The following is a 24,275-nucleotide window of genomic DNA, read 5'->3' as shown; positions in this document are numbered from 1 at the left end:
GCTATCATCTATCTAGCTATCTATCTGTGGTACTGGGGAATGAACTCAGGGCCTTGAAAATTGCTTCCACTTGAGCCACACATCCTAGTACTTTTAGTTTGCTTTTCCAATAGGGTCTCTTGCATTTGCCAAGGCTGGCCTTGGATCTGGTTCCTCCTCTATTTATTTTTATTATATTAGTTATGCATATGGGGGATTTAATTGTCTCCCTCTGTCTCTTTTTTTTTTTTTTGGGTCCGGTCATGGGGCCTGAACTCTGGGCCTGGGCACTGTCCCTCAGCTCTTCAGCTCAAGGCTAGCACTCTACCACTTGAGCCACAGAGCCACTTCTGGCTTTTTTTCTTTTTGCTTATGTGGTGCTGAGGAATCGAACCCAGGGCCTCAGGCCTGCAAGGCAAGTGCTCTACCACTGAGCCATCTTCCCAGCCCCTCCCTCTGTCTCTTGAGAAGCTGAGATTACAAGAATAATTTGTGTATGTGTGTATGCATGCACATGTATGCATGCACATGTGTGCATACTAGAGCTTGAACTCATGCTGTCTGCTTTTTTGCTCAGGAGTCTATAGACTACCCAAGAAAGGCCTGAGGATAGAATTCAGACCTTGCACAGGAAAAAAAGAGGTCTCAATTTTTCATATCCTCTGACTGAAAATGTAGTATTTCCCTTCACTGTCAATGTAGATTGGCCGCAGTTTGTGACAAGGACTTTGCCACTAACAGAATACAGAGGCTTTCATATCCCACTCTAGTCATTGTGGTCGCAAAATATTGTTTTCATTCCTCACTGCTTTGAAATTACAGTTATCATCATAGCTATTGCTGGCTCTTGTTATAAAGAAACTGGCAGATAACTGTGTCACAATTGGAAATATACTTGCATCTCAGTGTAATTCATTCCATTTGCAATTCTATGTATTTTATTTTAAAAATGATTTGAGATTGGGTCTTGCTATATTACCCAGACTGGGCTCAAACTTCATAGGGTCAAATGATCCTCCTGCCTCAGCCTTCTGAGTGCTGGGGCTACATATTTGTGCCATATGCTCAACTTGCTGGTGTGTGTGTGTGTGTGTGTGTGTGTGCGTGTTTAATTCTGAGAAGGGAAATGGGTGTTAGGTTATGTCAGATGCCAAAAACTTCAGAGTGTAAGCTCAGAATTCTATTGTATTAGATCCTTCTGGCTGTTGCTCAAGGAGAATGAGTTGTCCAGGGAAGATGGTCCCGATACATGGGTCAGGCCAGTGACAACAGAGAGAAAGAGAGAGGAGGAAGCTGGTAGGAGGAGGTGGAGATAGACTGGATGGTGGGGAAAGAAATGGGAAGGGATCAAGGCTGAACACTATGACTCAGCCCAAGTAGCTCAATGGGCTCTGGTTAAATGTTCTCCATCTGAACCTCTCACTATGAGACCCTCTGCAGCCTGGGATGCATTTTCCCCATCCTCTGTTGTTTCTTTTCCTGTTGATTCAGAATGAAAATCACAGACACTTGGACACTTGTCTTTCAGACTTCTGAGGAGAATGAGTTGTTTTCACTGAGAGTCATGCTAGGGAGAAACATGAGTTAACAGTTTGTGCGTGTGTGCGTGTGTGCGTGTGTGTGTGTGTGTGTGTGTGTGTGTGTGTGTGTGTGTGTGTGTGTGTGGTGTTGTATTAGGGATTGAACCCAAGGCCTCATGCATGCACTGTATATCATGAGAGCCTTGCCCCCATCTTTTCTTGACTTACTGATGGTCATCTTTCCCCTGTGTCTCTTCCCATTATTCCCCCTCTCCTGTCTAGTCATCTCTTTGTCAAAATCTGCCCTTTTGATCAGACCATCAGCCATCATGGATTAGAGCCCACCCTGCTGACCCATTTTAACTTGATCAGCAACAAAGACCTACTTTCCAAATGAATTCACATGCTGAAGTCCTGAGGCTAGAATTCCAACATCCCTTCTTTTTTCAAACCACAACACTACCAGAGAATTTCCCAAAGTGGTCGTACCAGTTTACATACCCACTATTTGCTGGAGTCATTTAAAGCTAATTCTAGATGTCCTATCATTTGCCTTTGTGGTGTTTTAAGGGAAAGAAAAGGAAACATTGGGTCTGGTTTACATTTTAAAACAAGTCTATTTGTTCTGTGTGAACATACGACAAGACAAATATTTCATCAGGAAGGAAAAGGCAAACAGAGCAAATCCCCCCTGGGGTCATCCAGGTGGGACTTTCTGAGTCCCATGGTTGAGAGTGAGAAGCTACTGGGTGATGTTTGGAACCCCATGGAGCCTGGCTTACTGCCCAGTGTCCAAGTGCCAGGTCTCTGAGTTCAGCCCTATGGGCTCAGCTGATGCAGGGCAGGTAACTCAGGCTCTCTTTCTGTCCATCCACTCCTGTCAGGACATACAGCAGCTCCTCCAGCTTCAGCAGCTGGTGCTTGTGCCAGGCCACCACCTCCAGCCACCTGCTCAGTTCCTGCTGCCACAGGCCCAGCAGAGTCAGCCAGGTAAGACCACCCTTCACAGCCTCCCTGTGCCCCCTTGGATCTGGGCTCCCCTCCCACTTCCGGCTCAGCCTGTGTATTCTTTCTTGGTTCTCCAGGCCTGCTACCGACGCCAAATCTATTCCAGCTACCTCAGCAAACCCAGGGAGCTCTTCTGACCTCCCAGCCTCGGGCTGGGCTTCCCACACAGGTAAGACTGCTCACCGAGTGTGCCAGGCCAGTGGGCAGCAGGGTCAGCTGAGAGTGAAGGGGGAGGTGTGTAGGGGGAGGGTAGATCTCCTCTCTTGCCGGCCCACCCACAGACACAGGAAGCTAAGGGCAGTAGGCCCAACCCTACACTACCAGGGATTTGCTGTGGGAGCTCAGATAAGCCATACTCACTCTCTGAGCTTCCCAGAAACTCTGTGGCAGAGGGTTTTCTGGAGGAGAAGAGGATGAAACTGTTTGTGGCAGAAAAGATAAAGTATAGCGAGTTCTAGGCAATGAGGGACCGACATAGGGTAGCAGTCAAACCTAAACAGGACTGACAGTGAGTGTGAAGGAACAGGGAGTCTGAAGGAAGAGGCTGGAAGGAAAGGGAGGGATCAGAGACAGCAGCCCTGGTTGAACACCTTCCCAGCTGCCCTCTATCTGGCATCCCACCCACCTGCCTGTCCCATCATACTGACCCACCACATGCTGCCCGACCCACAGCCCCCTAAATGCTTGGAGCCACCATCCCACCCGGAGGAGCCCAGTGATCTGGAGGAGCTGGAGCAGTTTGCCCGCACCTTCAAGCAACGCCGCATCAAGCTGGGCTTCACGCAGGTATGCAGTGGGGAGGTGGTTGGTATGAGGGGCTTGGCCACTTGGGCAAGGGGTGTGGATGACTGTGCGGGCATGACCTGCTGGTGGAAGACCCCTCCCTGATTCTCCTTTCCCATCCCCTACCAGGGTGATGTGGGCCTGGCCATGGGCAAGCTCTATGGCAACGATTTCAGCCAGACAACAATTTCCCGCTTTGAAGCCCTCAACCTGAGCTTCAAGAACATGTGCAAACTCAAGCCCCTCCTAGAGAAGTGGCTCAATGATGCAGGTGGGCCTGGACTGAGGCTGGGGATGGGGCTGGAATGGGGGCGACTTGGGGGAGAGCCTCTCACACCCCACGTCTCTTCCTGGGCACAGAGACTATGTCTGTAGACTCCAGCCTTCCCAGCCCCAACCAGCTGAGCAGCCCTAGCATGGGTTTCGATGGGCTGCCCGGCCGGAGACGCAAGAAGAGGACCAGCATCGAGACAAATGTCCGCTTCGCCTTAGAGAAGAGTTTTCTAGCGGTGAGTCCCCACCCCCACCCTCCCCAGGTGTCCCAGTGGAGAGTCATAAGGGACGCCCCGCTAACGAGCCCTCTACCCGTAGAACCAGAAGCCTACCTCAGAGGAGATCCTGCTGATTGCAGAGCAGCTGCACATGGAGAAGGAAGTGATCCGCGTCTGGTTCTGCAACCGGCGCCAGAAGGAGAAACGCATCAACCCCTGCAGCGCGGCCCCCATGCTGCCCAGCCCGGGAAAGCCCACCAGCTACAGCCCCCATCTGGTACCGGGCACAGTGGAAGGGAGGGGCTAGAGGAGCAGGGAGCACAGGCCCAACAGGCAAACAAACCTACTTGGCTGTCCGGAGTCTGGAACAGAGGCCAGCAGAGGAGGCATTTGGGATGGACTGGGATGTGGAGCACAACCACATAAGGACACACTGTTTCCAGAGGGAATTGGGGAGAGGGGGAGGTTGTCTTGTATTTGTTTGAGACAGAATTTCCCTGTGTAGCTCAAGTTGGCCTTGAACTTACTATGTAACCCAATCTGGCCTTGAACACTTAATCCTCATACCTCAGCCTCCCAAATACCGGGACTATAGATGTGCCTCACTACACTCAACTTGAATTATGGGTTTATATGATGGCTATAAGCACCTGTAGATGCAGAGTCACCGAGGCCAACAGAGTTGTCACAGGGAGGGTCACAGTCCTACGGAGATAAATTCATACAGTCTGGATATGCGCAGGTTCATGCCCACACAAAGATTGGGGAGGCACTTATATACCTTGTAGGGTCATCTAAAAGCCCATGAGGGCTAAGAATGTGGCTTGGTGGTAGAGTGCTTGCTTAGCATGCACAAAGCTCCGGGTTTGATTCCTCAGTTCCACATAAACAGAAAAACTCAGAAGTGCAGCTGTTGCTCAAGTGATAGGGCACTAGCCTTGAGAAAAAGAAGCTCAGGGACAGCACCTGGGCCCTGAGTTCAAGCCCCAGAACTGGCAAAAAAAAAAAAAAAGACCCATGAGATATCTTCAGCCACCCACAGCAGACACAACTGAACAGTTTTAATTCTACCTTGTCTATATCCATTGGTGGAAAGGGCTGTGGCACCCAGAAAGGAGTCTTCTACTCCCAGGGGAGTAGAGGAGGAAGGACCACCTGAGTCATAAAGAACAGGAGAGCAAGTGTTAAGCAGCTTTAAGCAGCGCTGTGAACAAGGGTCCCCAAGGCAAAAGATACAGTGTATACAAGGGCCTAGGTATGTGCCCGGCCTGCTTGGACAAACTCCAGTTCAATTTAGTATGGCTCGAACCACAACACATACAAATGGGGTGTAGGTTGGGGAGGGGAAGGAGCTGATACTCCAAGTTTCATGAATTTAAACCATGGGCAGTGAGGAGCGAAAAGCAAGTTTTGAGCTGAGGAAGGACCGGGTCAAGTTCAGACAAGCTCTGGGGTTGATGGAAAGGTGAGACTGGAGGCACAAAGGAGCCCGGTGGAGGACCCCAACACTCTCACAAACACATTTGTGGGAATTTATCCTCATCCTTCCATTGCATATACACACTCATGCGCACACACAGCTCGCCTGGATCAGCAGCTTCTCTTAAAAGGGCAGGCGTGTTTGTTCTAGGTGCATGCAGAGGGCAGTAGCTTATCTCTGAAGAACACAGGGTGGGCAGGACTTTAGTCAACCTGGATAGGGTCAAAGGCGAGCTGGATGAGTTGTGCTTGTGGGGCAGGGTCCTCAGGGCAAATGTGAGGACAAAGAGGATCTAGAGCACAGGGAAGGACAGGTAAGTAACAGTGTACCCAAAGCCTCCTCTTTCCCAGTCCCATGCCAAGGGCAGGATGGCAGAAGTGGGGTACACAGGAGTGTCATGGGGATCGCTGAGAGACAGTGCCTAACCTCCTTTCCTTTCTCCCCAGGTCACACCTCAAGGGGGTGCAGGGACCTTACCATTGTCCCAAGCTTCCAGCAGTCTGAGCACAACAGGTCAGAGTGGGCAGCAGACAGTGAGGGGGATGGGAGAGCACATGCACGGCTGCAGCCTAAGGTTCCCCACCTGCGCCTCTGGTGGGCCACGGACCTCAGGGCTGATGATTGGGGTCGGGTGGGGCATGGGAAGGACGGGGGCAGGCTTCACTCTTCTGTCAGAGCAGCCAGGTTCTGATCTGCTCTATAGTTTGTAAGGAAAGGAAAGGGTTGCTGAGCCGGATGCCAGTGGCTCACACCTGTAATCCTAGCTACTCAGGAGGCTGAGATTTGAGGATCACGGTTCCAAACCAGCCAGGGTGGGAAAGTCCATGAGATTCTTATCTCCAATGAACAACCAAAAGCTGGAAGGGGAGCTGTGGCTCAAGTGGTAGAGTGCTAGCCTTAAGCAAAAGCAGATCAGGAACAGTGCTCAGGCCCAGAGCTCAAGTCCTAGGACTGGCAAGAGAGAGAGAGAGAGAGAGAGAGAGAGAGAGAGAGAGAGGAGAGGGGGAGAGAGAAAGTGAGAGGAGGGGGGGAAGGGAGGGAGGGAGGGAGGGAGGAGAAAAGGGATTGTTGAAAAATAATACACAGGTTTTTATCCTTGGTCTCTGCAAAAGACCCTCGGTGAACTTGAGAAGGTTCTTTGCCTCTCCAAGTATCAGTTTTTCTAAATTATTGTGAATGTGTAATACATACAGAAGATGCATGTGCAAGTATATGCATTCAAGAGTATAGTGGCTGGGAGTATAGCTTGATGGCAGAATGCTTGTCTAGCATGAATGAGACTCTGGGTTCCATCCCTAGCACTGTTAAAAAAAAAAAAAGGACAGGTGCAGTAGCTCATGTCTATAATCTCTGCTGCTTAGGAGGCAAAAGTAGAAGGATTGTGGATTGAGGCTGGCCAGGAAAAATTAAGAAACCTTATAAACATAAAGCAAAAAAAGGGATGTGGACATCACTTAAGTGGTAGAACATCTATATAGAAAGTGCAAGACCCTGAGTTCAAACTCCAGTACTACTTGCTTGCTGGATATAAAATAAACATTATATTGTCCCTCTCAAGTTAAGGTTTGTAAAGTAATAGAGAGAGCCTAGCAGTCCTGACTTAATTCTTACACCCATTTTTTATGAGTTAGGTCCTATAATTATTCCCATTTCCTGGATGAGGTGGCTGAAGACTAGAGAGGTTAAGGCACTAACCCAAGGATACATCAGGGATAGCCACGAATCTCTGTGCCAGCCAAGGCAGGACCTCAGTCCCTCCCCCATAGCCTGTATGCCCATGCCCCTTCTCTGGCTCCTAAGGGATCGTAGTCTTTGCCTCCTGGATGTCCGATTCTTGTACAAGTCAAAAGTGGTTTAGGGTGTGGTAGGCACAGAAACAACTCTCTGGCCCGGGGCATGGGCTCAGTAGGTGGCAGCTGCTCTCACTGTAATTATGTTGACTGCTGTCTATATGGCAGAGTGCTGACCGTGGTACTGGGCTCTGGGATGGGGTGGGAAGGTCCCGATCAATTCTGATTTGAGGAGCCCCAGCATGGGTTAGGGGATAAGCAGCCATTGACCCCAGCTCAAGGGCATGCTGATGACCTCACCTCTGTCTCTCTTTCTCTCTGTGTCTCTGGCAGTTACTACCTTATCCTCAGCCGTGGGGACACTCCACCCCAGCCGGACAGCTGGAGGGGGTGGGGGCGGGGGTGGGGCCGCGCCCCCCCTCAATTCCATCCCCTCTGTCACTCCCCCACCCCCAGCCACCACCACCAACAGCACAAACCCCAGCCCTCAAGGCGGCCACTCAGCAATTGGCTTGTCAGGCCTGAGCCCCAGCACGGGGTAAGTGTACAGTTGCAAGTGGGAGGTTGCTGCTGCTTTAGGGTGGGAGGGGGGTTCCCCAAGTTCCGTGCCAGCCCCTCAATCCCCCGCTAATGCCTCTGCTTTGCTCTTGCAGAAGCACAATGGTGGGGTTGAGCTCCGGGCTGGGTCCAGCCCTCATGAGCAACAACCCTTTGGCCACTATCCAAGGTGCGTGCTGCTTCATGTCACTCTCACCGCCACCAGTCCTGCCCCTCCCAGGGCCTCGAGCCCCCCATTGCTGCTCCAGCCATGCCATCTTGCCCCCCGCTCACTGCATCGCTCGCCTCTTCATCCCCATTGTGCCTTTGGGGAAGGTGTGAGGGGTGCTGATGGGGGTCAGTGGGACAGACGGGAGGCACTCGGCCAGGACGTTGGGAGGCAAAGCTCTCCCCTGGCTTGGCGTGTCCCCAGCCCGGCCTCTTTCTCTCCCCACCAGCCCTGGCCTCTGGTGGAACCCTGCCCCTTACCAGCCTTGATGGCAGCGGGAACCTGGTGCTGGGGGCGGCCAGCACAGCCCCAGGGAGCCCCGGTCTGGTGACCTCGCCACTCTTCTTGAACCATGCGGGGCTGCCCCTGCTCAGCGCCCCCCCGGGTGTGGGCCTGGTCTCAGCAGCAGCTGCAGCTGTGGCAGCCTCCATCTCCAGCAAGTCTCCTGGCCTCTCCTCCTCTTCTTCATCCTCGTCCTCCTCCTCCACTTGCAGTGAGGCAGCAGCACAGACCCCTGGAGGTCCAGGGGGGCCCGAGGCAGGGTCCAAGCCCGAGTGAGGGCCCACCATGCCTCCCCTCCCACACCTCTGACCCCCCACTTCTGTTCCCTGCCTGGAAGAGGGCAAGGAGGTCAGTGGTAGGGGTGTAGCGGGTCCTCGGAGCAAGAGTGACAAGGGAGGAAAGACCAAAAATCCAACCAAAAAAAAAAAGGAAAGAAACCAACAAAAAAGAAAACCAAAAATAATCACAACAGAAACCAGCTGCCCCAAAGGAACCAGAGATGAAACACAAAAAAACAAAAAACACACAAAAAAAATCCCTCACAAAAATCAAACAAACCAAAAATCAGTTGTGAGCCAGAGTTCATAATGCTCACTCTCACGGCTACGACACCAAATAAGAACCTCAGCCAGGAGCGGAGCAGCCTCCGGCAGGCCGGACCTCACACCGCCGCAGAGCCCTGGCTGTGGGGCCCACTCCTCACCTGCCTCCCCCCAAGATGGGGGAACAGAGAAGGAAAAAAAAGAATGTGCCAGCCTACTGGCTGCCCCAACCCTGAGCCAGCGGAGACAGGGCACAGCTTGGGGCAGAAGGCCCAGGGCCCAGAACCATCTGCCAAATGTCCTTTTCCAAAAGGTGAAAGAAAAAAAAGGGCCTGAACAACCTTACACCAAATATTCAGTAGCTTCATCCAAAGGATGTACAGAATTTTTAGCGTTGTGCTCAACAGAATGTGTCCCTACCATACCTCCCCCCTTCCCTCTGGCCCCTAGCTCTCCACACCTGGGCAGGGGGTCTTGCTTTAACCTCCTTCCTCCCTCCTAGCTGGGGGAGAGTTCAGGGGGAAACCCCAGGGGTGACTTTCTGCCCCCTATACCTTCCTCTTTCTTCCCTTTGACGGGTGAGCTAGGCCATTTTGCCAAGTTCCAGTTCTCACAAGTCTCCCCCCCCCCCCCCCCCAGCCCTGTCACTCTCTTCCGCTCTGGATCTCCCTCTTCCCCGGCCAAGGGGAAGGTACAGCTTTCAGACAAAAGGGGGATGAGGGATGAGGTGGGCGTTCAAGTTGTCTTTCTTTCCATCCTGTCTGTTTCCCTGAAAAAAAAAATTTCATATTCCAGTGCCTATCCGTGGGATCCTTCACGTTCTTTGACATTAACCAGAAACCAAAAATATAACTCGCCTCAGCCCACCCTGTGCCCCTCTGACACTGGCAGATGCCTCCCCCTCCCATGCACACACGCACGCACCCAGTGGTGAGTTCATTCAGATGGCATCCCTATCAGGGTCCATGTGGCGGGGACAGTGCCATGACCTGTGGTCCCCATCCAAGAGGGCGCTGTGGTGGCCACCATTCCCATGAGACCTCCACGAGGCTTGGCTGGACCCCGTGTTTGCCCAGCCCTGAACACATCTCAGTGATGGACAAAGGAGAGATGTGCTGCTGGGAGCCACCTTGCCTCCTGCAATTGTGGAGACCAACAAAGTTTTGAACCAAAAAACAAAAACAAAAAAACCACAAAAAAAACCCAGAAAACCAAACAATAAGTTAAAACTAGAAAAAAAAAAAGAATTTATAGATATATATAGAGCTATATATATTAAAAGGGAAAGAAGACAAGAACCCTTGAAGAATAAGAAGGAGCCGCAAGGTGGAGCCAAGCCCTGCACAGTGGTCCAGTCTCTTGGTCCCCAAGGCTACTGGAAGGATGGATGCTTCTTTCTCTTCACAAATACCTCATGGACGTCGTCTTCGGGAAAGCCGGAGGGAGGCGGCTGGGGCAGGACCTGTCCCTCAGCCAGGGTGGATGGAAGCGGGTGGGTGGGGTTGAGAGAGGGTGTCAGGGACAAGGGTGAAGAACCCCAAACTTCCCGCCCCCCCCAACCAATTGAAAAAGCTTTAATAGAAAAAAAAAAAAAAGACAGGAACAAAAGTTAGGAAGCAAAAAAGAATGGACAAAAGAAAACTAACAATTTTAGGGTGGTTTGATTCCCCCCTTGATTTCTATTCTCTTCCTCCTCTGTCTCTCCCCCCCACCCTTTCCATTTCCTCTCTTCACCTTTCCTCTTCTCATTTTTCTATCCCTCTTCTCTTACTTCTCCCAATCTCGATCTTTCTGTGTCTCTCCTCAAACCAAAGTGTTGCTGTGAAGGACACGAGCCATGGAAATCAGAGTGGCCCTGCCCCTGGCTGGGCAGGTGCCAGAGGGAGGGGAGAGCCGGTGATGGCTGATGCCAGTAGCTTCCACACTGGACACTCTGGAGAGAGGCAGTTGGAGCCCTAGGCCTCAGCTTTTCTTCTGGTCTCCCTTCTCCCACCCAGGGAAACCAAACTGTTGGGCTGGGCCACAGAGGCAGCAGAGACTCCAGGGCTGCTGCAGGGGCCTGGGGTGCCTTGATTGGGCAATGGAAGAACGGCCCCTCCCACCTTGGGCCCGCCTCTCTGGAATGGAAACATCTCTCCTCACCAACTCCTGCGGCCCTTGCCCAACCTCTGAGATTTGTCCATTTCACTTTCCTGAAGAGAGGCTGGCAAGAGGGCCCCCCGGGCCCAGCTCGAGGGCGGAGAGGGGGCCCAAGGGCTCCTGACCAGATAGGAAAGACATTTGAGCAAAGCAAAATGAGAGCAATTACGACCAAAAACCCCCTCTGAGAAGACAGGCAGCATGGAAGGCATGGTGGAGATGACTCAAACAAAAACTATGATCTAGACCAAAAAAGAAAAAAAAAAAAACAAAAAAACAAAAAACAAAAAAACAAAAAAAAAAAAAAAAAAAAAGGAAAAAGAAAAAAAAAAAAAAAGGAAAGAATATCCAGGACTCACCACCACCCACTTCATCCTGCTTCTTCCCATCCAGTCCCATCGCCTGGATCCTCTCTCCACCCATGTGGGAGGGTGGGGCAGAGAGGAGGAAGCAAGGACAGGGATGGGGTGGATCAGTTGGGGGTGATGGGGATCCCCCCATCCAACCCCCACAACTGGGAAAAGGAAAAAAAAATTCCTGGGAGGGGGAAAAAGAAATAACCAAATCCCAAGCTTTAACTACAGCTGTGAAACCAAATATTGGGAAGAGGGTGGGAGGGAGGGAGGGGCAGGTGAGCCCCAGGTCTCCCCCCTGGGCCCCTCTCCCCCGAGGACTCGAGATAAGGCACCAAATACCTCATTGAACTTTAATGTTAAAAAAAAAAAGGAAACCAAATATCGTTGGCTGGGGGCCAGCCAGGGCAAGGGGCTGGGGGGGCTGAAGGGAGCCAGGGCTGGGAAAGTGGTGGGAAATCCTCTCCCCCACCCCCACCTGCCCCTTCCACTCCAGCCCTCCCCGTGTCAACTCCGGGAAACAAAACTATCTCATTGTTTTTATTTTGTGGTCTGTACAGAGCCTATGTCCGTGTGTCTGTGTGTGAGAGAGAGAGCGTTGGGAGGGCTGGGGAGCTTTGCGTGGGCATGGGGAGGGAGACCCCAGGCCAGGCTTGGGCTAGCATAGATGTCGTCAGGTGGAGGCTCAGGGGCCTGGGCTTAGAGAGAAGAGGTGAGTGGACTGGGACAAAAACTCCTTTTACCTTCTCCCTGACCTCCTACCCTAGTGGTGCGCCTACCATACTGGTGGGCCTTTTAATTGTGCCAAAAAAATTAAAATTTAAAAAAAAAATGCCAGTAACTAAACCACTTCTCTCTGTTCCCTTCTGGGGGACAGGGTGGAGGGCTGAGGAGGAGGAGGGATCTGGGTAGGGATGGGGATCCCAAGGCCCTGTGGAAGTCAGGGCCAAGATCCAGAAGGAGAAGGTATGAATTTCCCACACATCTCCTCCTCTGGGAAGGTCAAGAGCGTCTCCAAGCCAAAGCATCCTGGGAAGATCCTCAAGGAACTGGCCAGGTTGGGGTGACCTCTTGACCTGACCCATTTTTCTCATCCAGTCCACTCCTAGGGTGCCTCTCTCTTCCTCTAGGCCAGGGTAGGGGGACTGAGAGAGTGAGATAGACAACAAGATTGAGACACGCGGGCCCCACCTGTCTGAGTGGGAAAGGCAAGTGGGGGAGATAAAGGCCTCCAAGAGAAAAAAGAAACAAACCAAAGATTTAACCATTAAAAACCCACAGACAACTCCGCTACCTTTTTATACGTTGGGAAAAAAAGTGAAAAAAAAAATAAAAATATTAAAAAAAATTACACAAACTCCAAGCTGCAGTTCCTTCGTGCAGCTTAAACTTTGACCTCAGCAGTCTCCAAAGCAAGACGACGATGACAAAGGTGGAAAAAAAAAAAAAAAGGAGAAAAAAGAAAAAATAATGTATATTTTTAAGTATTTGTCCTTGAGATGTTAGCTCCTTGCTAAACAAACCAAAAAAGAGGAGCAAAAAGAAATTTTTTTTTGAGAAGTATTGCTGAGATGGAGACAACTTATTTACTATGTCTGTGAACCCTCCCTCTGCCTCCTTCCCCTTCCTCTCCCCTTTCCTCTAGCCCGGCTGCCCTTCCCCAAACCTGTCCCACAAGCCCTGGGGGGCTCGGTATTTATTTATTTATATAACTGCAGGGTGACTGGATAGACAGGCCATCTTTCATCAGCAATTCCAGCTCCTTGGGGCCTCTTAGCCCACTACTGCCACCATTACTTCTTAAATCCAGGGCTGCACTGGGGCAAGGTAACCACCCCACCTTGTAAAGATCTGATTGGTTCAGCTCTTTTAGTGGGAGAGGGGCTCTCTCACCTATTTACTTGAATGATTAGGATGGAAGGTGGAGTGGAAAGAGACCTGGTGAAGGTGGCATGTAGTGGGCAAGGGAGACCAAGAAGCGGCATCCAAAGAGTAGGCCCTGGAGCAACCTGCCTTTCCTCCATTCCCATCAAGTAACCCCCACTTTCAGTTGTCTCACCCCTGTGTTGATAGCCCCTCTCCTCCCCTCCCGTTCCCCCCTTCCCTGTCTCTTCTCGTGGTAGCGGGTTAGCGTTTCAGTGTTCTTAACTCCAATCTGCTTGTTCATTGTACAATGTGCTTCTTTTAAGGCCCCATTTTTGTAACTTGAGTGTGTCATTCATCCGAACAAACATCAAAAAATAAAAATTTTAAAAATTGTACAGAGAAATGATGTCTGTCTTCTTTTGGTCTGCTAACTGAGAAGGGTATGAAGTAGAAATAAACATGTAAACTGGGGAGGAGACTTATTTTTGTTCAAACACTGAATGTTACAGAACTTTTTTTCTTTTCATCAGCCAACTAAATCTAGTAGGCACTGATGGCTTACACCTATAATCCTAGTTTCTCAGGAGGCGGAGATCTGAGGATCATGGTTCTAAGCCAGTCTGGGCAAAGTCTGTGAGACTCTTATCTCCAAATACCTACCTGCTCTAGCCAGAAGTATAGCTCAAGTGGAAGATTGCCAGCCTCGAGGGACAGAGTACCTGGCCATGAGTTCAAGCCCTTTGAACTCAACACATTTGCACATAGGGAGTATTCTCAGAAGTCTACTACAGGCCTCAGAAAAGATCACTCCATTATCACAGCTATTTTTTTGGGGGGGAGGATCCGGTCGTGGGGCCTGAACTCTGAGCCTGGGTGCTGTCCCTCAGCTCTTCAGCTTAAGGCTAGCACGCTACCACTTGAGCCACAGCGCCACTTCCAGCTTTTTTCTTATGTGGTCCTGAGGAATCGAACCCAGGGCCTTGAGCATGCAAGGCAGGTGCTCTACCACTGAGCCACCTTCCCAGCCCCTACAGCTATTTTTTTATTGTAAGCACTTTTATCCTATGGCTATCCAAAGTGCCCTTAGGTTTTTATTTTCCCCACTCCATTCCAGTATCTTTTTGGTCGGTCCTGGGGCTTGAACTCTGGGTTTGGGTGCTGTCCCTACACTCTTCAGCTCAAGGTGAGCTCTCTACTGCTTGAGCCACAGTGCCACCTCTGGTTTTCTAGTGGTTTATTGGAGATAAGAGTCTCACGGACTTTCTTGCCCGGGCTGGCTTTGAACCGCAATCCTCAGATCTCATTCTCCTGAGTAACTAGGATTATAGGTGTGAACCACCAGTGTCCGGCTCAGTCCTTTTTCTTAATTGAACCTGATCTTGTTGTTGTTGTTGGTTGTGGGGCCTGAACTCTGGGCCTGGGCACTGTCCCTCAGCTCTTCAGCTCAAGGCTAGTGCTCTACCACTTGAGCCACAGCACCACTTCCAGCTTTTTCTGCTTATGTGGTGCTGAGGAATTGAACCTCTTGCATGCAAGGCAAGCACTCTATCACTGAGCCACCTTCCCAGCCCCTCAACCTGACTGTTTATTGTAAGGATGAATCTTCTAATCATTCTAAGTACTTATTTGACAGGACTTTCAGGACTTTACAGTTTGAGAGGGGTTATTCAGGAATGAATTTTCTCCAAGGCTCTAGGGAGATGCGACATTCTGGAACAGTGGCACAAGTACATCCTGCAGGGTACCCAGTTATTGAAGACAGTCCCCATGATCAACATGCTTAACAAAAAACTACTTATGAAAACTGCTCTTCATTAGGAACTGTTAGGACATCAAATAGGTGAGTGGGTTTTTCTTTGTAAAATGTTTAGTCCTGACTTCTAGGCCTAGTTCTACTTACTGCCTATATGTTCTTGGTCTTTCCTCTTTCAGCCCTCTTCTCGTGCAAGCAACAGATTGGTAATTTTCAAACAGGTTCCCAGGGCCTCAATGCCCACAGGAAAATAAGCTCAGTAAGGGTAGGTCTTGGGCCTCCTTTTCCACAAGCTTTTCAATACAGGCATCTTCTCTTAAACCTCTTTGTAAGGACTGAGAATATGGCTTAAGTAGTATAACACTTGCCAAGCAAGCATGAAGCCCCAAGCTCAATACCAAGTACTGCACAAACAGCCAAGAGCTCTTTCCAACAGAAGGATCTGGCGTAATGAGTGAGGGTGTCTCAAGGCTAGCACAGCAAGAGCATTCCCACCCACACTGCCCATCTCCTGTCTCTAATGCCCTTCTCTGACTATGTAAAAGGAAGCAGAGCGGTGAGAAAAGGGTGATTAAAACAAACGAAACCAGACAAATTCAAGCTGAGTTGAACTGACCTTGGGCAAGTGCCCTTAATGTTTGACTTCAGAGGCCTTCCCTGCAAAATGTTCTCTTCACGGGATCACTATAAATGTTATTCAAAATAATGCAGGGCATATGACACAATCAAATACTGGTCAAACACCCAGCACTCCTCCCTGACAAGAAAAATCTAGTAGTGGAGCCAAAGTTCAACTCTAGGGGGACTTCAGGCACTTCCCCTATGATGCTTCCTACCCTAGTCCCACACGGTTCAGACTTTCCTCTAACTCCACAGCTGGGTCTAACCCAGAAGTCATTCTCCTCTACAAGCCTAGAGACCATGCTCAATGTGAGTCTACACTCTGGGATCCAGTTAGAAAACCCTGGGGGTATAGCTATGGTCCTCATCCAGCCATAAGTGGAGGGACAAGGCTAGTACAATTCTCAGTGTGCTAGGTGCTGGTAGATCATGCCTATAATCCTAGCTACTCAAGAGGCTGAAATTTGGGCATCTCAGCCTGACAGGAAAGTCCATGAAATTCTAATCTCTGGGGCTGGGAAGGTGGCTCAGGGGTAGAGCACTTGCCTTGCATGCCTGAGCCCCTGGGTTAGATTCCTCAGCACCACATAAGCAAAAAGAAAAAAGCCGGAAGTGGTGCTGTGGCTCAAGTGGTAGAGCACTAGCCTTGAGCTGAAGAGCTGAGGGACAGCGCCCAGGCCCAGAGTTCAGGCCCCATAACTGGACCACCCCCAAAAAAAGAAAGAAATTCTAATCTCCAATTAATCACCAGAAAATAAGAAGCAGGGTTGTGGCTCAAAGTGGCAGAATGCTAGCCTTGAGCAAAAGAACCCAGGAACAGCACACAGGCCCTGAGTTTGAGCCCCACCTCAGCACAAACATCTTTAAGCTTTTCCAGAAGGCTGTGAGGACCTCTAGTGGCCAGAGAGCGGGTTGCCCATACCTAGCACCAGGAGTCTCCTTTCTGAGCCAGCCTTGCGGGCAGGCTGCCTTTGCTTCAAGGTGCTAAGAATGCGGCCAGGCCAAGTCTAAGAAGTGTGGGCCCCGACTCCCAAATCCACCCTATAGCTGAGCCTGACCAAAACACATAAAAATGTCCAACTCAGTCTTTATTGACTGCTTCACTTTGCGGCCAACAAATAGGTGTGTGGGGGACACCTTTATGCAAAGCAAGGACCCCCCAGAACACCCACCTAAGAGAATAGATCCAATTACAGCACTTACATGGTGGTAGGAGGGGAGAGGGTACAGTATATACAAACAAGGGGAAGCTAGAGAGGCCTTCGGCAATGCCATGTGGCGACATGGGAGTAGGGCACTCAGCCACTGATCTGGACCCCCTCAGCCTCAGCCAGAGGGTAGATCTCAATGGCCTCCACCAGGGGCAGGGCCTCCACTGCAGTCTCCATCACAGCCAGGCCAACAGCAGCCTCCGCCTCCGCCAGCTGCTGGCGCACAGCTGCCTGATGCTGCTGCTGGTGAGTCTTGCGATGCTTCCAAAGGTTAGAGAAGGAGCGGTAGCTCTTGCCACAGTCGGGACAGGAGTAGGGCCGTTCACCCGTGTGAATGCGACGATGTTCTGCCAGGCGCATGGAGATGGCGAAGGCCTTGCCACATACTTCACAGGCAAAGGGCCGCTCCCCGGTGTGCAGGCGCCGGTGGTCTTTCAGGTGTGTGCTCTGCCGGAAGGCCTTGCCGCAGTCGGGACATGGGTAGGGCCGCTCGCCTGTGTGGATGCGTCGGTGCACCTGCAGCGACGTCTCGGTGCTGAAGAGCTTCTTGCACTCGCTGCACTCCAGGCCCCGGCGTCGGGCAGGGGCTGCGGGGGCTGTGGAGGCTGCACCTCCCAGGGATGCGGGAGAAGGAACTGGTGTGCGGGTGGCTCTTGGGGCCCTGGGAGCTGGGGGCTCCTTAGCCAGGACCTCTCCGGGCCCAGCGGCGGCATGGGCTGCCTCGTGGGCCTGCAGTCGAGCAGCTGAGCCCACTTTCTTGCCACAGGTCCCGCACTCGTAGCGCCGGGGGGCCTGGGCAGCGGCAGCTGCACAGCGGTGCTCCCGCAGGCGCAGCGAGGACGGGAAGGCAGCTCCACAGGACGGGCACCGGTGGGGCTGACGCCCCGCGTGGGCCACGAGCTGGTGTACCTCCAGCAGCCGGCGCAGCAAGAAGGAGCGGGGACACTCGCGACACTTGTAGGGGTACTCGCCCGTGTGGTGGTAGCGGTGCATGAGCAGGCGGTAAGGGCGGTGAAAACGCACCCCACACTCCTGGCAGCGGTAGGGGAAGTGCTGGGCGTGGACCAGGCGGTGCTGCCTCAGCGTGGAGCTCTGCGTGAAGGCCTTGCCACAGTCCCCGCACCGGTAGGGCCGCTCCCCGGTGTGTGTGAGTCGGTGGCGGGCCAGATTGGCGGGGGAGTTGAAGGGCTTGGCGCAGTCGGGGCAGGGGAAGGGCCGCTCCCCCGTGTGCGTGCGCAGATGGTTCCGCACGTGAGACTTCTTCTTAAACATCTTGCCACAAATGCTGCACTTATGGCGCCGCTCCAAGCGGTGCACAAAGCGCTGGTGCCGGGTCAGCTGCAATGCCTTGCCAAACTCGCGGCTGCACAGGAGGCAGCGGTAGGTGCTGGGGGCAGCAGGCTCTGCTGTGCTCTCCTCAGACACGGGGGGCTCTGAGGCCTCTGGCTCTCGGGTCTCTGTGGGGGCTGGTTCAGGAAAACTGATGACAGGTTCCTCGGGTGGGACCGGCGTTGTGGGCAGAGGGACGCCCCCTGCCCCGTGGGTACGCCGGTGATAAAGGAACTTGGTGAGATTGACAAAGGTCTTCCCACAGGGGCAGGAATGCAGAGGGTTTGGGGTGTGGGCTCGCCGGTGGGCTAGGAGGAGGGCCTCCGTGCCAAAGGCCAGGCCACAGTCCACACACAGGAAGTGGGACTCGCTGCTGTGGTCGCCGAGGTGCTGATCTAGACTGGAAGGGCTGGGGAAGACCCGGCTGCAGAGGGGACACTTAAAAACGCCCTCACGGTGACTCCGCAGGTGCTGCTGCAGCTGATGGGGTGAGAGAAAGATCTGGTCACAGGCTGAGCAAAAGAGTTCCTGGGTGGCTGTGCCCCCCGGCTCTGCGCTGCTGCTCCTCCGCGGCTTCCGCGCCCGCCGATCACGCCCGATGGTGTCCCCATTGCGCAGCTCATAACTATGATCAGAGGCTGGCAGGGCGTCAGGCTGAGACACCGGTACCTCTGCAGGCGAAGGGGTCAGGGTCTCAGGCTGCAAGGCAGGCTCTTCAGCCTCCGGGGCAGGAGCAGGAAAGTGGGTAGCCTGGTGCTCCAGGAAGTCGGCGGGCAGCTGGAAGAGCTGGGAGCACTCGGAGCACTTATAGAGGAGCAGCTCCACCTCCGTTACTACCTCAGTGGTAGTGGTGGCTGCAGCGGGGACAGGGACGCCTTCCACACCTTCTTCTGCCTTTCGGTATGAGTGTTCCACGGCCACACGGGCCTGGCCCACAGGGGGACCTAGGACAACTGGGGACCCCAAGACAACAGGGGCAGGAGCCTTGGTGGGGGTGGCCCGGAGGTGTGTCTGCCGGTGGTTCAGCCAGAGCTCCTGGCTGGCAAAGAGAGCCTTACAATCTACACACTCATAGTGGATGGTGCTGGAGCTTAAGGCGGGCGCTTTGGGGGGTGGCTCGGCTGACACTGCCTCCTGGGGGGCCATCATCTTCAAGTGTAGCTCCTGGTGTTCCAGAAGCTGGCTGGGTGACATCAGCAGTTGCCCACACTCAAGGCACTGGTACTGGCTCTCCTGTACTAGAGTCTGATAGAGGCCAGTGCCTGACGCTGTCTCTGTAGCCACTGTGACTCCAGGGTCGGCCACGCCCACCAGCTCAAAGTGCTGCTGGGGCACGTGGGAGTTCTGGTGCACGAGCACCTCCTCCAGGGATCCATACAGCTGGTTGCACTCAGAGCAGACATAGCGGTGTTCAATGTACAGGACTGTCTCCTCAGACTCCTCAGTCATGGCAACAGCAAGGTACTGGGCTATGAGAAGGGACAGCATGGACAAGTGAGTCCTTACCAACTTCCAAAAGTTTTGATCTGTTTCCCCTTTCAACTTCTCCCTTCCATTTCTCCATTCCAACCCCCTTTCTAACAACTGTTTCTTCCCTCCATGTACAATAAGAACATGGAACACAAAAACATCTTCCCAGGGATTTTTTCCTAGGGGCTTTTTTTCCCCCAAGCCAAACCTCTACACTTGCATCAAGCTCCACCCACCAGATCCTGGTCCAATCCCCTTATCCGCCAAGCATCACAGCAGGCCCCCAAGGTTCTACCCAAAACACTGGACCTCTTCCTTTTCACTTACACCTCTTTCTAACGACTGCACCCCCTTGCCAAGATACCCAGCGGAAGCCTCACAAGGCCTTCCCAGCCCAGTACCCTGCCACTTACATGGCGGGACCCCTCTCCTTTGCACTCAGCCCTTGCTAACTACCCACTCTCCCTCTGGTACCCACATTCCTTAAATCAAACCGTTCTCCTAATCAAGTCTTTTTTTTTCTTTTCTTTTCTGGACAAGATCTTGCTATGTAACTAACCCAGGTCTAGAAGTCAAAGTGCTCCTGCCTCAGCCTCACAAGGTATAGGCTTGCACTTTTTAAGATTTTTAGGGGGAAGTAGTCCTGAGGGCTTGCACTTTCTATAGGGGCTCTATCACCGGGCCCCATATCCAGACTTAGATTTTCTCAATCAGCCTAATCCAACAACCAGATTTAACCACCTCCCAATACCTAGACCCTCCTTAACAAATCAAATCCCTCTCCCAGACAGTAATTCTGTATCCAAAACACCCAGACCCACCTTCACAAAAGCCTAATTCTTTCTTGAACCCAGACTGCACTCACCATCCTACCATATGCCCTCAGGGTATGGGGACACACATTAATCACTTTTCTGTACCAAGATAAAGGCACAATTCTAATTCCTTCTAGGCACACAGGCACATTGACTTGAACTCCTTTAGGTATATAGCTACTCATTCCAGGATAACTACATGTCCTCTTCCTACCTACCTAAACCCTTCCTTCTTTGCATAAAGGCCCACCCCATCCTTAACCTATTCCAGGAATACTAGGCTCTCTCTTCACAAACTATCCTTCTGCCCCACTCTCCCAAATGCTGGGATTACAAGTCTGCACCTCCACACCTAGACTTTTTTTTTTTCCTATTTGGCAGTACTACTGCTGGAACTCAGTGCCTCATGCTTGCTAGGCAGGCAATCTACAGCTGAGCTATGCCTCCAACCTTTTTCTGAGCCATGTATTTTTGAGATCGGCTATCTGATCTGCTTATGTTAGGATTCCCATCATAGCAAAGGTGACAGGCTGCACATGACCCAGCCTGGCAACTGCTTCAGAGGGATCACTCTCACTTTTCTGCCCCAGCTAGCCTCCAGCTGAATTCTTGATCTCAGCTTCTCTGCGCGAAAGGATTACAGTCACTGATGCCCAGTTTAACTTTTTCTTGTTTACAGTAAGTCCCATTCCCAGAGTTGAGAGCCCTCTATTTCACATCGAGACCCTTCTCACCAGGTCCCCAACTTCTTACCAATGAGGCATCGCATCTTCATCCCAAGAGTACCCAGACCACCCCCTCTATGCAGCATATGTCATCCTTCTCAACACCCTACAATACCCCAGGGATACCCAAATCTTCATGTTGGCCTAGTTATCAGTACTTTAGAAAACAAAACAAATACATTTCCCTTCCGGCTCATTCTAGGGATATCTACAATGCACCTTTTACACATGAATGTAACTCTCGGTACAGACACCTGCCTGCAATACTTTCCAAAGGTACCCGTTCCCCCCCCCCCCCAAAGAAATAGGTATTACGCCTTTTTTTCCCTAAGCCTGGATCTCTCTCTTATCTCGAAATCTTCTAACTACCTTTTCACACTAAGACCTTTCTTCCTGCCCTAATTCTTGCAGGCAAAAATAAGACTTTACCCCCCACTCGGTTTAACTTAATTACTTTTCTCTAATCTAACCGCCCCCCCCCCCCGCCGCCCCCGGGCTCGTTCACCCCAGAACTCTCTAACCGTCCACCTTCCGTCCTGGATCGTTCAACCACCCAAGCGCCCTTAGCCCAGGCAGCCCTCCAGGGAGGGCCGGGGGGCAGATCTAAAACCACCCTCTTCCCACCCCGATCAAATCCCGGTTCTGCAGCCAGAGCCCCGCCCACCGCCCCGCCCCGCCCGGGCCCCGCCCCGCCGCCTGCGCGCTCGGTGGCCGTTGCTACCGCACCGCCTGGCGCGCGCCCCCTCGGGCCCTTCAGTAAAGCAGGCCGGGTGACGCGCGCCCACTGCGGGCGTGAGGTGGGGTGGGGGCCGGGCCCGCCCTCCGGACACCCTCTTAGCACTCACTTGCCTCCGTCGACTCGCACGCCTGGGGGCCCAGGTCCGGGCCGCCGCTGCTCCCCTAGCAAGGCCACTCTAGCCCTTCGTCCTCTCTAGCTCCCGCCGTCTCCTCTCGCCTGCTCCACAGCCTCGCTCGGGCCTTTCAACAACGCCCCTCCCACCTTCCTCCGAGACAGCAGAGCGCGACCAATCCTAGCCCGCCTGACCGCCCTGCCGTTTGACCAATCAACACTCAGGATTCGGAAGTCTGGGCCAATAGTGTAGAGGGTCAGGATTCGTCCGCCTCCTTAAACTCTCCCTTGGAGAATACACGCCTCCTCCGCCCTCCTCTTGGACCCCGCCTCTGACGTCTCGAGAGGGCAGCGCTGAGCGGAGGACGGGGCGCGATGACGTCAGGGGACGGATTGACGGGCGCCATCTTGGGGGCGCCGAATGGGAATCGCGGGGAGAAGTCGGCCGCGGTGGCGCTCAGCCCTGGGGGGGCGGGGTCTGGTTTGGAGAGGGATAACTGAGGTCCTGGGAACCCCGAGGGCCAGAGGGGGAGAGTGGATCAGCATTCCGCATGCGGGGCAGTTGAGGGGAGACAGTAGCAGCCACATCGAGGGAGTCGAGTGGAGGCAAAACCTGGGTTCCAGATGGATTTTCTTTTCTTTTTTCTTTTTTGTCGGTCGTGGGGCTTGAACTCGGCCTGGGCGCTGTCCCTGAGCTTTTTCACTCGAAGCTCTACCACTTTGAGCCACCGCACCACTTCCTATGTTCTGATGGTTCATTGGAGATAAGAGTCTCATGGACTTTCCTGCCCAGGCTGGCTTTGAACCGTGATCCTCAGATCTCAGCCTCCTGAGTAGCTAGGATGACAGGCCTGAGCCACTGGTGCCCTGCTCAGATTGATTTTTATTAAGTAAAGGGAGTGAACCGGGTGCCCGGTGCCTCAAGCTTATAATCTTATATCTGAGGATCGGGGACAGCGCCCAGGCCCTGAGTTCAAGCCCCAGGACCAGAACAAAAAGAACTACTAGATCAGACATCAGTCTAGGTTTGACTGCAGTTGCTATCTTTTTTGCTGGGTTCTAACTTTCCATTAAAACTATCTGAAGTGAGGTCATGTGATGAAACCTTGGCTGCCTGCACTCAAGTCCTGGCCTTGAAATTTCCTAAATGTGACTTTTTTTTTTTTGTCTTGGGGCCTGGGCTCTGTCCCTCAGCTTTTCAGCTCAAGGATAGCCTACCTCTTGAACCACAGCACCACTTCTGGTTTTCTTTTTTTTGGGGGGGGGGTGGGGGGGATCCGGTCGTGGGCCTGAACTCTGGGCCTGGGCGCTGTCCCTCAGCTCTTCAGCTCAAGGCTAGCGCTCTGCCACTTGAGCCACAGCGCCACTTCCGGCTTTTTTCTTTTTGCTTTATGTGATGCTGAGGAATCAAACCCAGGGCCTCATGCATGCAAGGCAAGCACTCTACCACTGAGCCACCTTCCCAGCCCCCACTTCTGGTTTTCTGGTGGTTTTATTGGAGTCTCGAGGACTTTCCTTCCAGGGCTGGCTTTGAACCACAATCCTCAGATCTCAAGCTCCTGAGTAGCTAGTGTTACAGGTGTGAGTCACGGGCACTGGGCCTTGAATAGTTTTTTTTTTTTTTTTGGCCCGGTTGTGGGGCCTGAACTCTGGGCCTGGGCACTGTCCCTCAGCTCTTCAGCTTCAGCTCAAGGCTAGTGCTCTACCACTTGAGCCACAGTGCCACTACTGGCTTTTTCTGCTTATGTGGTGCTGAGGAATCGAACCCAGGGCCTCATGCATGCAAGGCAAGCGCTCTACCACTGAGCCACCTTCCCAGCCCTAGTTTTTTAAATTTGTTACTGTTTTGCCAGTCTTGAGGCTTGAATTCAGGGCCTGAGTACTGAGCTAGTGCTCTACCACTTGAGCTACTGCACCACTTCCCTAAGTGTGACTTTAGGCATGGCATCTAAGTTCCTTGTTCCCTTTCCTTATCTGTGAAATGGAGGCACTAACAATGGGAGTTGTTTATATTAGTATCTCAAAGAACCTAATAATGATAGTTAATATCTCCTGAGTGTGCTAGGGCTACTATGTATTGAGCTCAGTGTTTCACATGCATAATTTAGTTGAGTCCAATACCCCACAGGGGAAAACTTACTCTAAGTTCACAAAGAAACAGAATCAGAGAAATTAAGTAACTTCTCCAAGTCCCCATTTTTAGGAAGAAGCAGGCAGGATTCTAGCCAAGGAGTTGGTCCCTCACTTCTGCTGTGTGTGTGTGTGTGTGTGTGTGTGTGTGTGTGTGTACATGTGCACGTGCTCACTTGTACAGATACTGTGGCTTGAACTTGGTACCTGGACACTGGTCTCTTAGCTAACTTTGGCTCATGGCTTGCTCTCTACCACTTAAGCCACCTCCCCACTTCCAGTTTTTGGTGGTTAATTGGAGATAAGAGTCTCAGATTATCCAGGCTCCTGTGGCTCACACCTGTAATTCTAGCTACTCAGGAGGCTGAAAAG

At 52.3% G+C, this 24,275-nt stretch overlaps 2 protein-coding genes across 13 annotated transcripts in view; one reads left to right on the top strand and one right to left on the bottom strand.

The window, feature by feature from the left end:
- The window catches only part of Pou2f2 (POU class 2 homeobox 2), a 52,825-nt gene extending 40,150 nt beyond the window's left edge, over positions 1 to 12,675 (top strand). For 7 of the 12 annotated variants that reach the window (XM_042667811.1, XM_042667813.1, XM_042667809.1 and 4 more), the window contains 10 exons: positions 2,384 to 2,489; positions 2,585 to 2,676; positions 3,180 to 3,293; positions 3,420 to 3,561; positions 3,651 to 3,799; positions 3,882 to 4,058; positions 5,708 to 5,774; positions 7,385 to 7,589; positions 7,705 to 7,778; positions 8,047 to 12,675. In XM_042667811.1, coding sequence (XP_042523745.1) covers positions 2,384 to 2,489; positions 2,585 to 2,676; positions 3,180 to 3,293; positions 3,420 to 3,561; positions 3,651 to 3,799; positions 3,882 to 4,058; positions 5,708 to 5,774; positions 7,385 to 7,589; positions 7,705 to 7,778; positions 8,047 to 8,375 — 1,455 coding nt within the window. In that variant the 3' untranslated portion in view covers positions 8,376 to 12,675. The remainder of the gene's footprint in view (positions 1 to 2,383; positions 2,490 to 2,584; positions 2,677 to 3,179; positions 3,294 to 3,419; positions 3,562 to 3,650; positions 3,800 to 3,881; positions 4,059 to 5,707; positions 5,775 to 7,384; positions 7,590 to 7,704; positions 7,779 to 8,046) is intronic. The other 5 variants (XM_042667817.1, XM_042667816.1, XM_042667815.1 and 2 more) reach the window with 3 other exon arrangements.
- A 3,767-nt stretch (positions 12,676 to 16,442) lies between these two features.
- Positions 16,443 to 21,881, bottom strand: Znf574 (zinc finger protein 574). The gene is made up of 2 exons (XM_042668196.1): positions 21,769 to 21,881; positions 16,443 to 19,382 (listed from the first exon to the last, which is right to left on the bottom strand). Exon 2 carries the CDS (start codon positions 19,360 to 19,362, stop codon positions 16,672 to 16,674), a length of 2,691 nt encoding a protein of 896 aa, XP_042524130.1. The 5' UTR covers positions 19,363 to 19,382; positions 21,769 to 21,881; the 3' UTR covers positions 16,443 to 16,671.
- Between the last annotated feature and the right edge of the window lie 2,394 nt (positions 21,882 to 24,275).

This window comes from Dipodomys spectabilis, unplaced genomic scaffold (genome assembly GCF_019054845.1).
Source record: "Dipodomys spectabilis isolate Male_0828 unplaced genomic scaffold, ASM1905484v1 ptg000422l, whole genome shotgun sequence".
Taxonomy (NCBI): domain Eukaryota; kingdom Metazoa; phylum Chordata; class Mammalia; order Rodentia; family Heteromyidae; genus Dipodomys; species Dipodomys spectabilis.
This window is presented reverse-complemented; position numbering and strand designations above follow the sequence as displayed.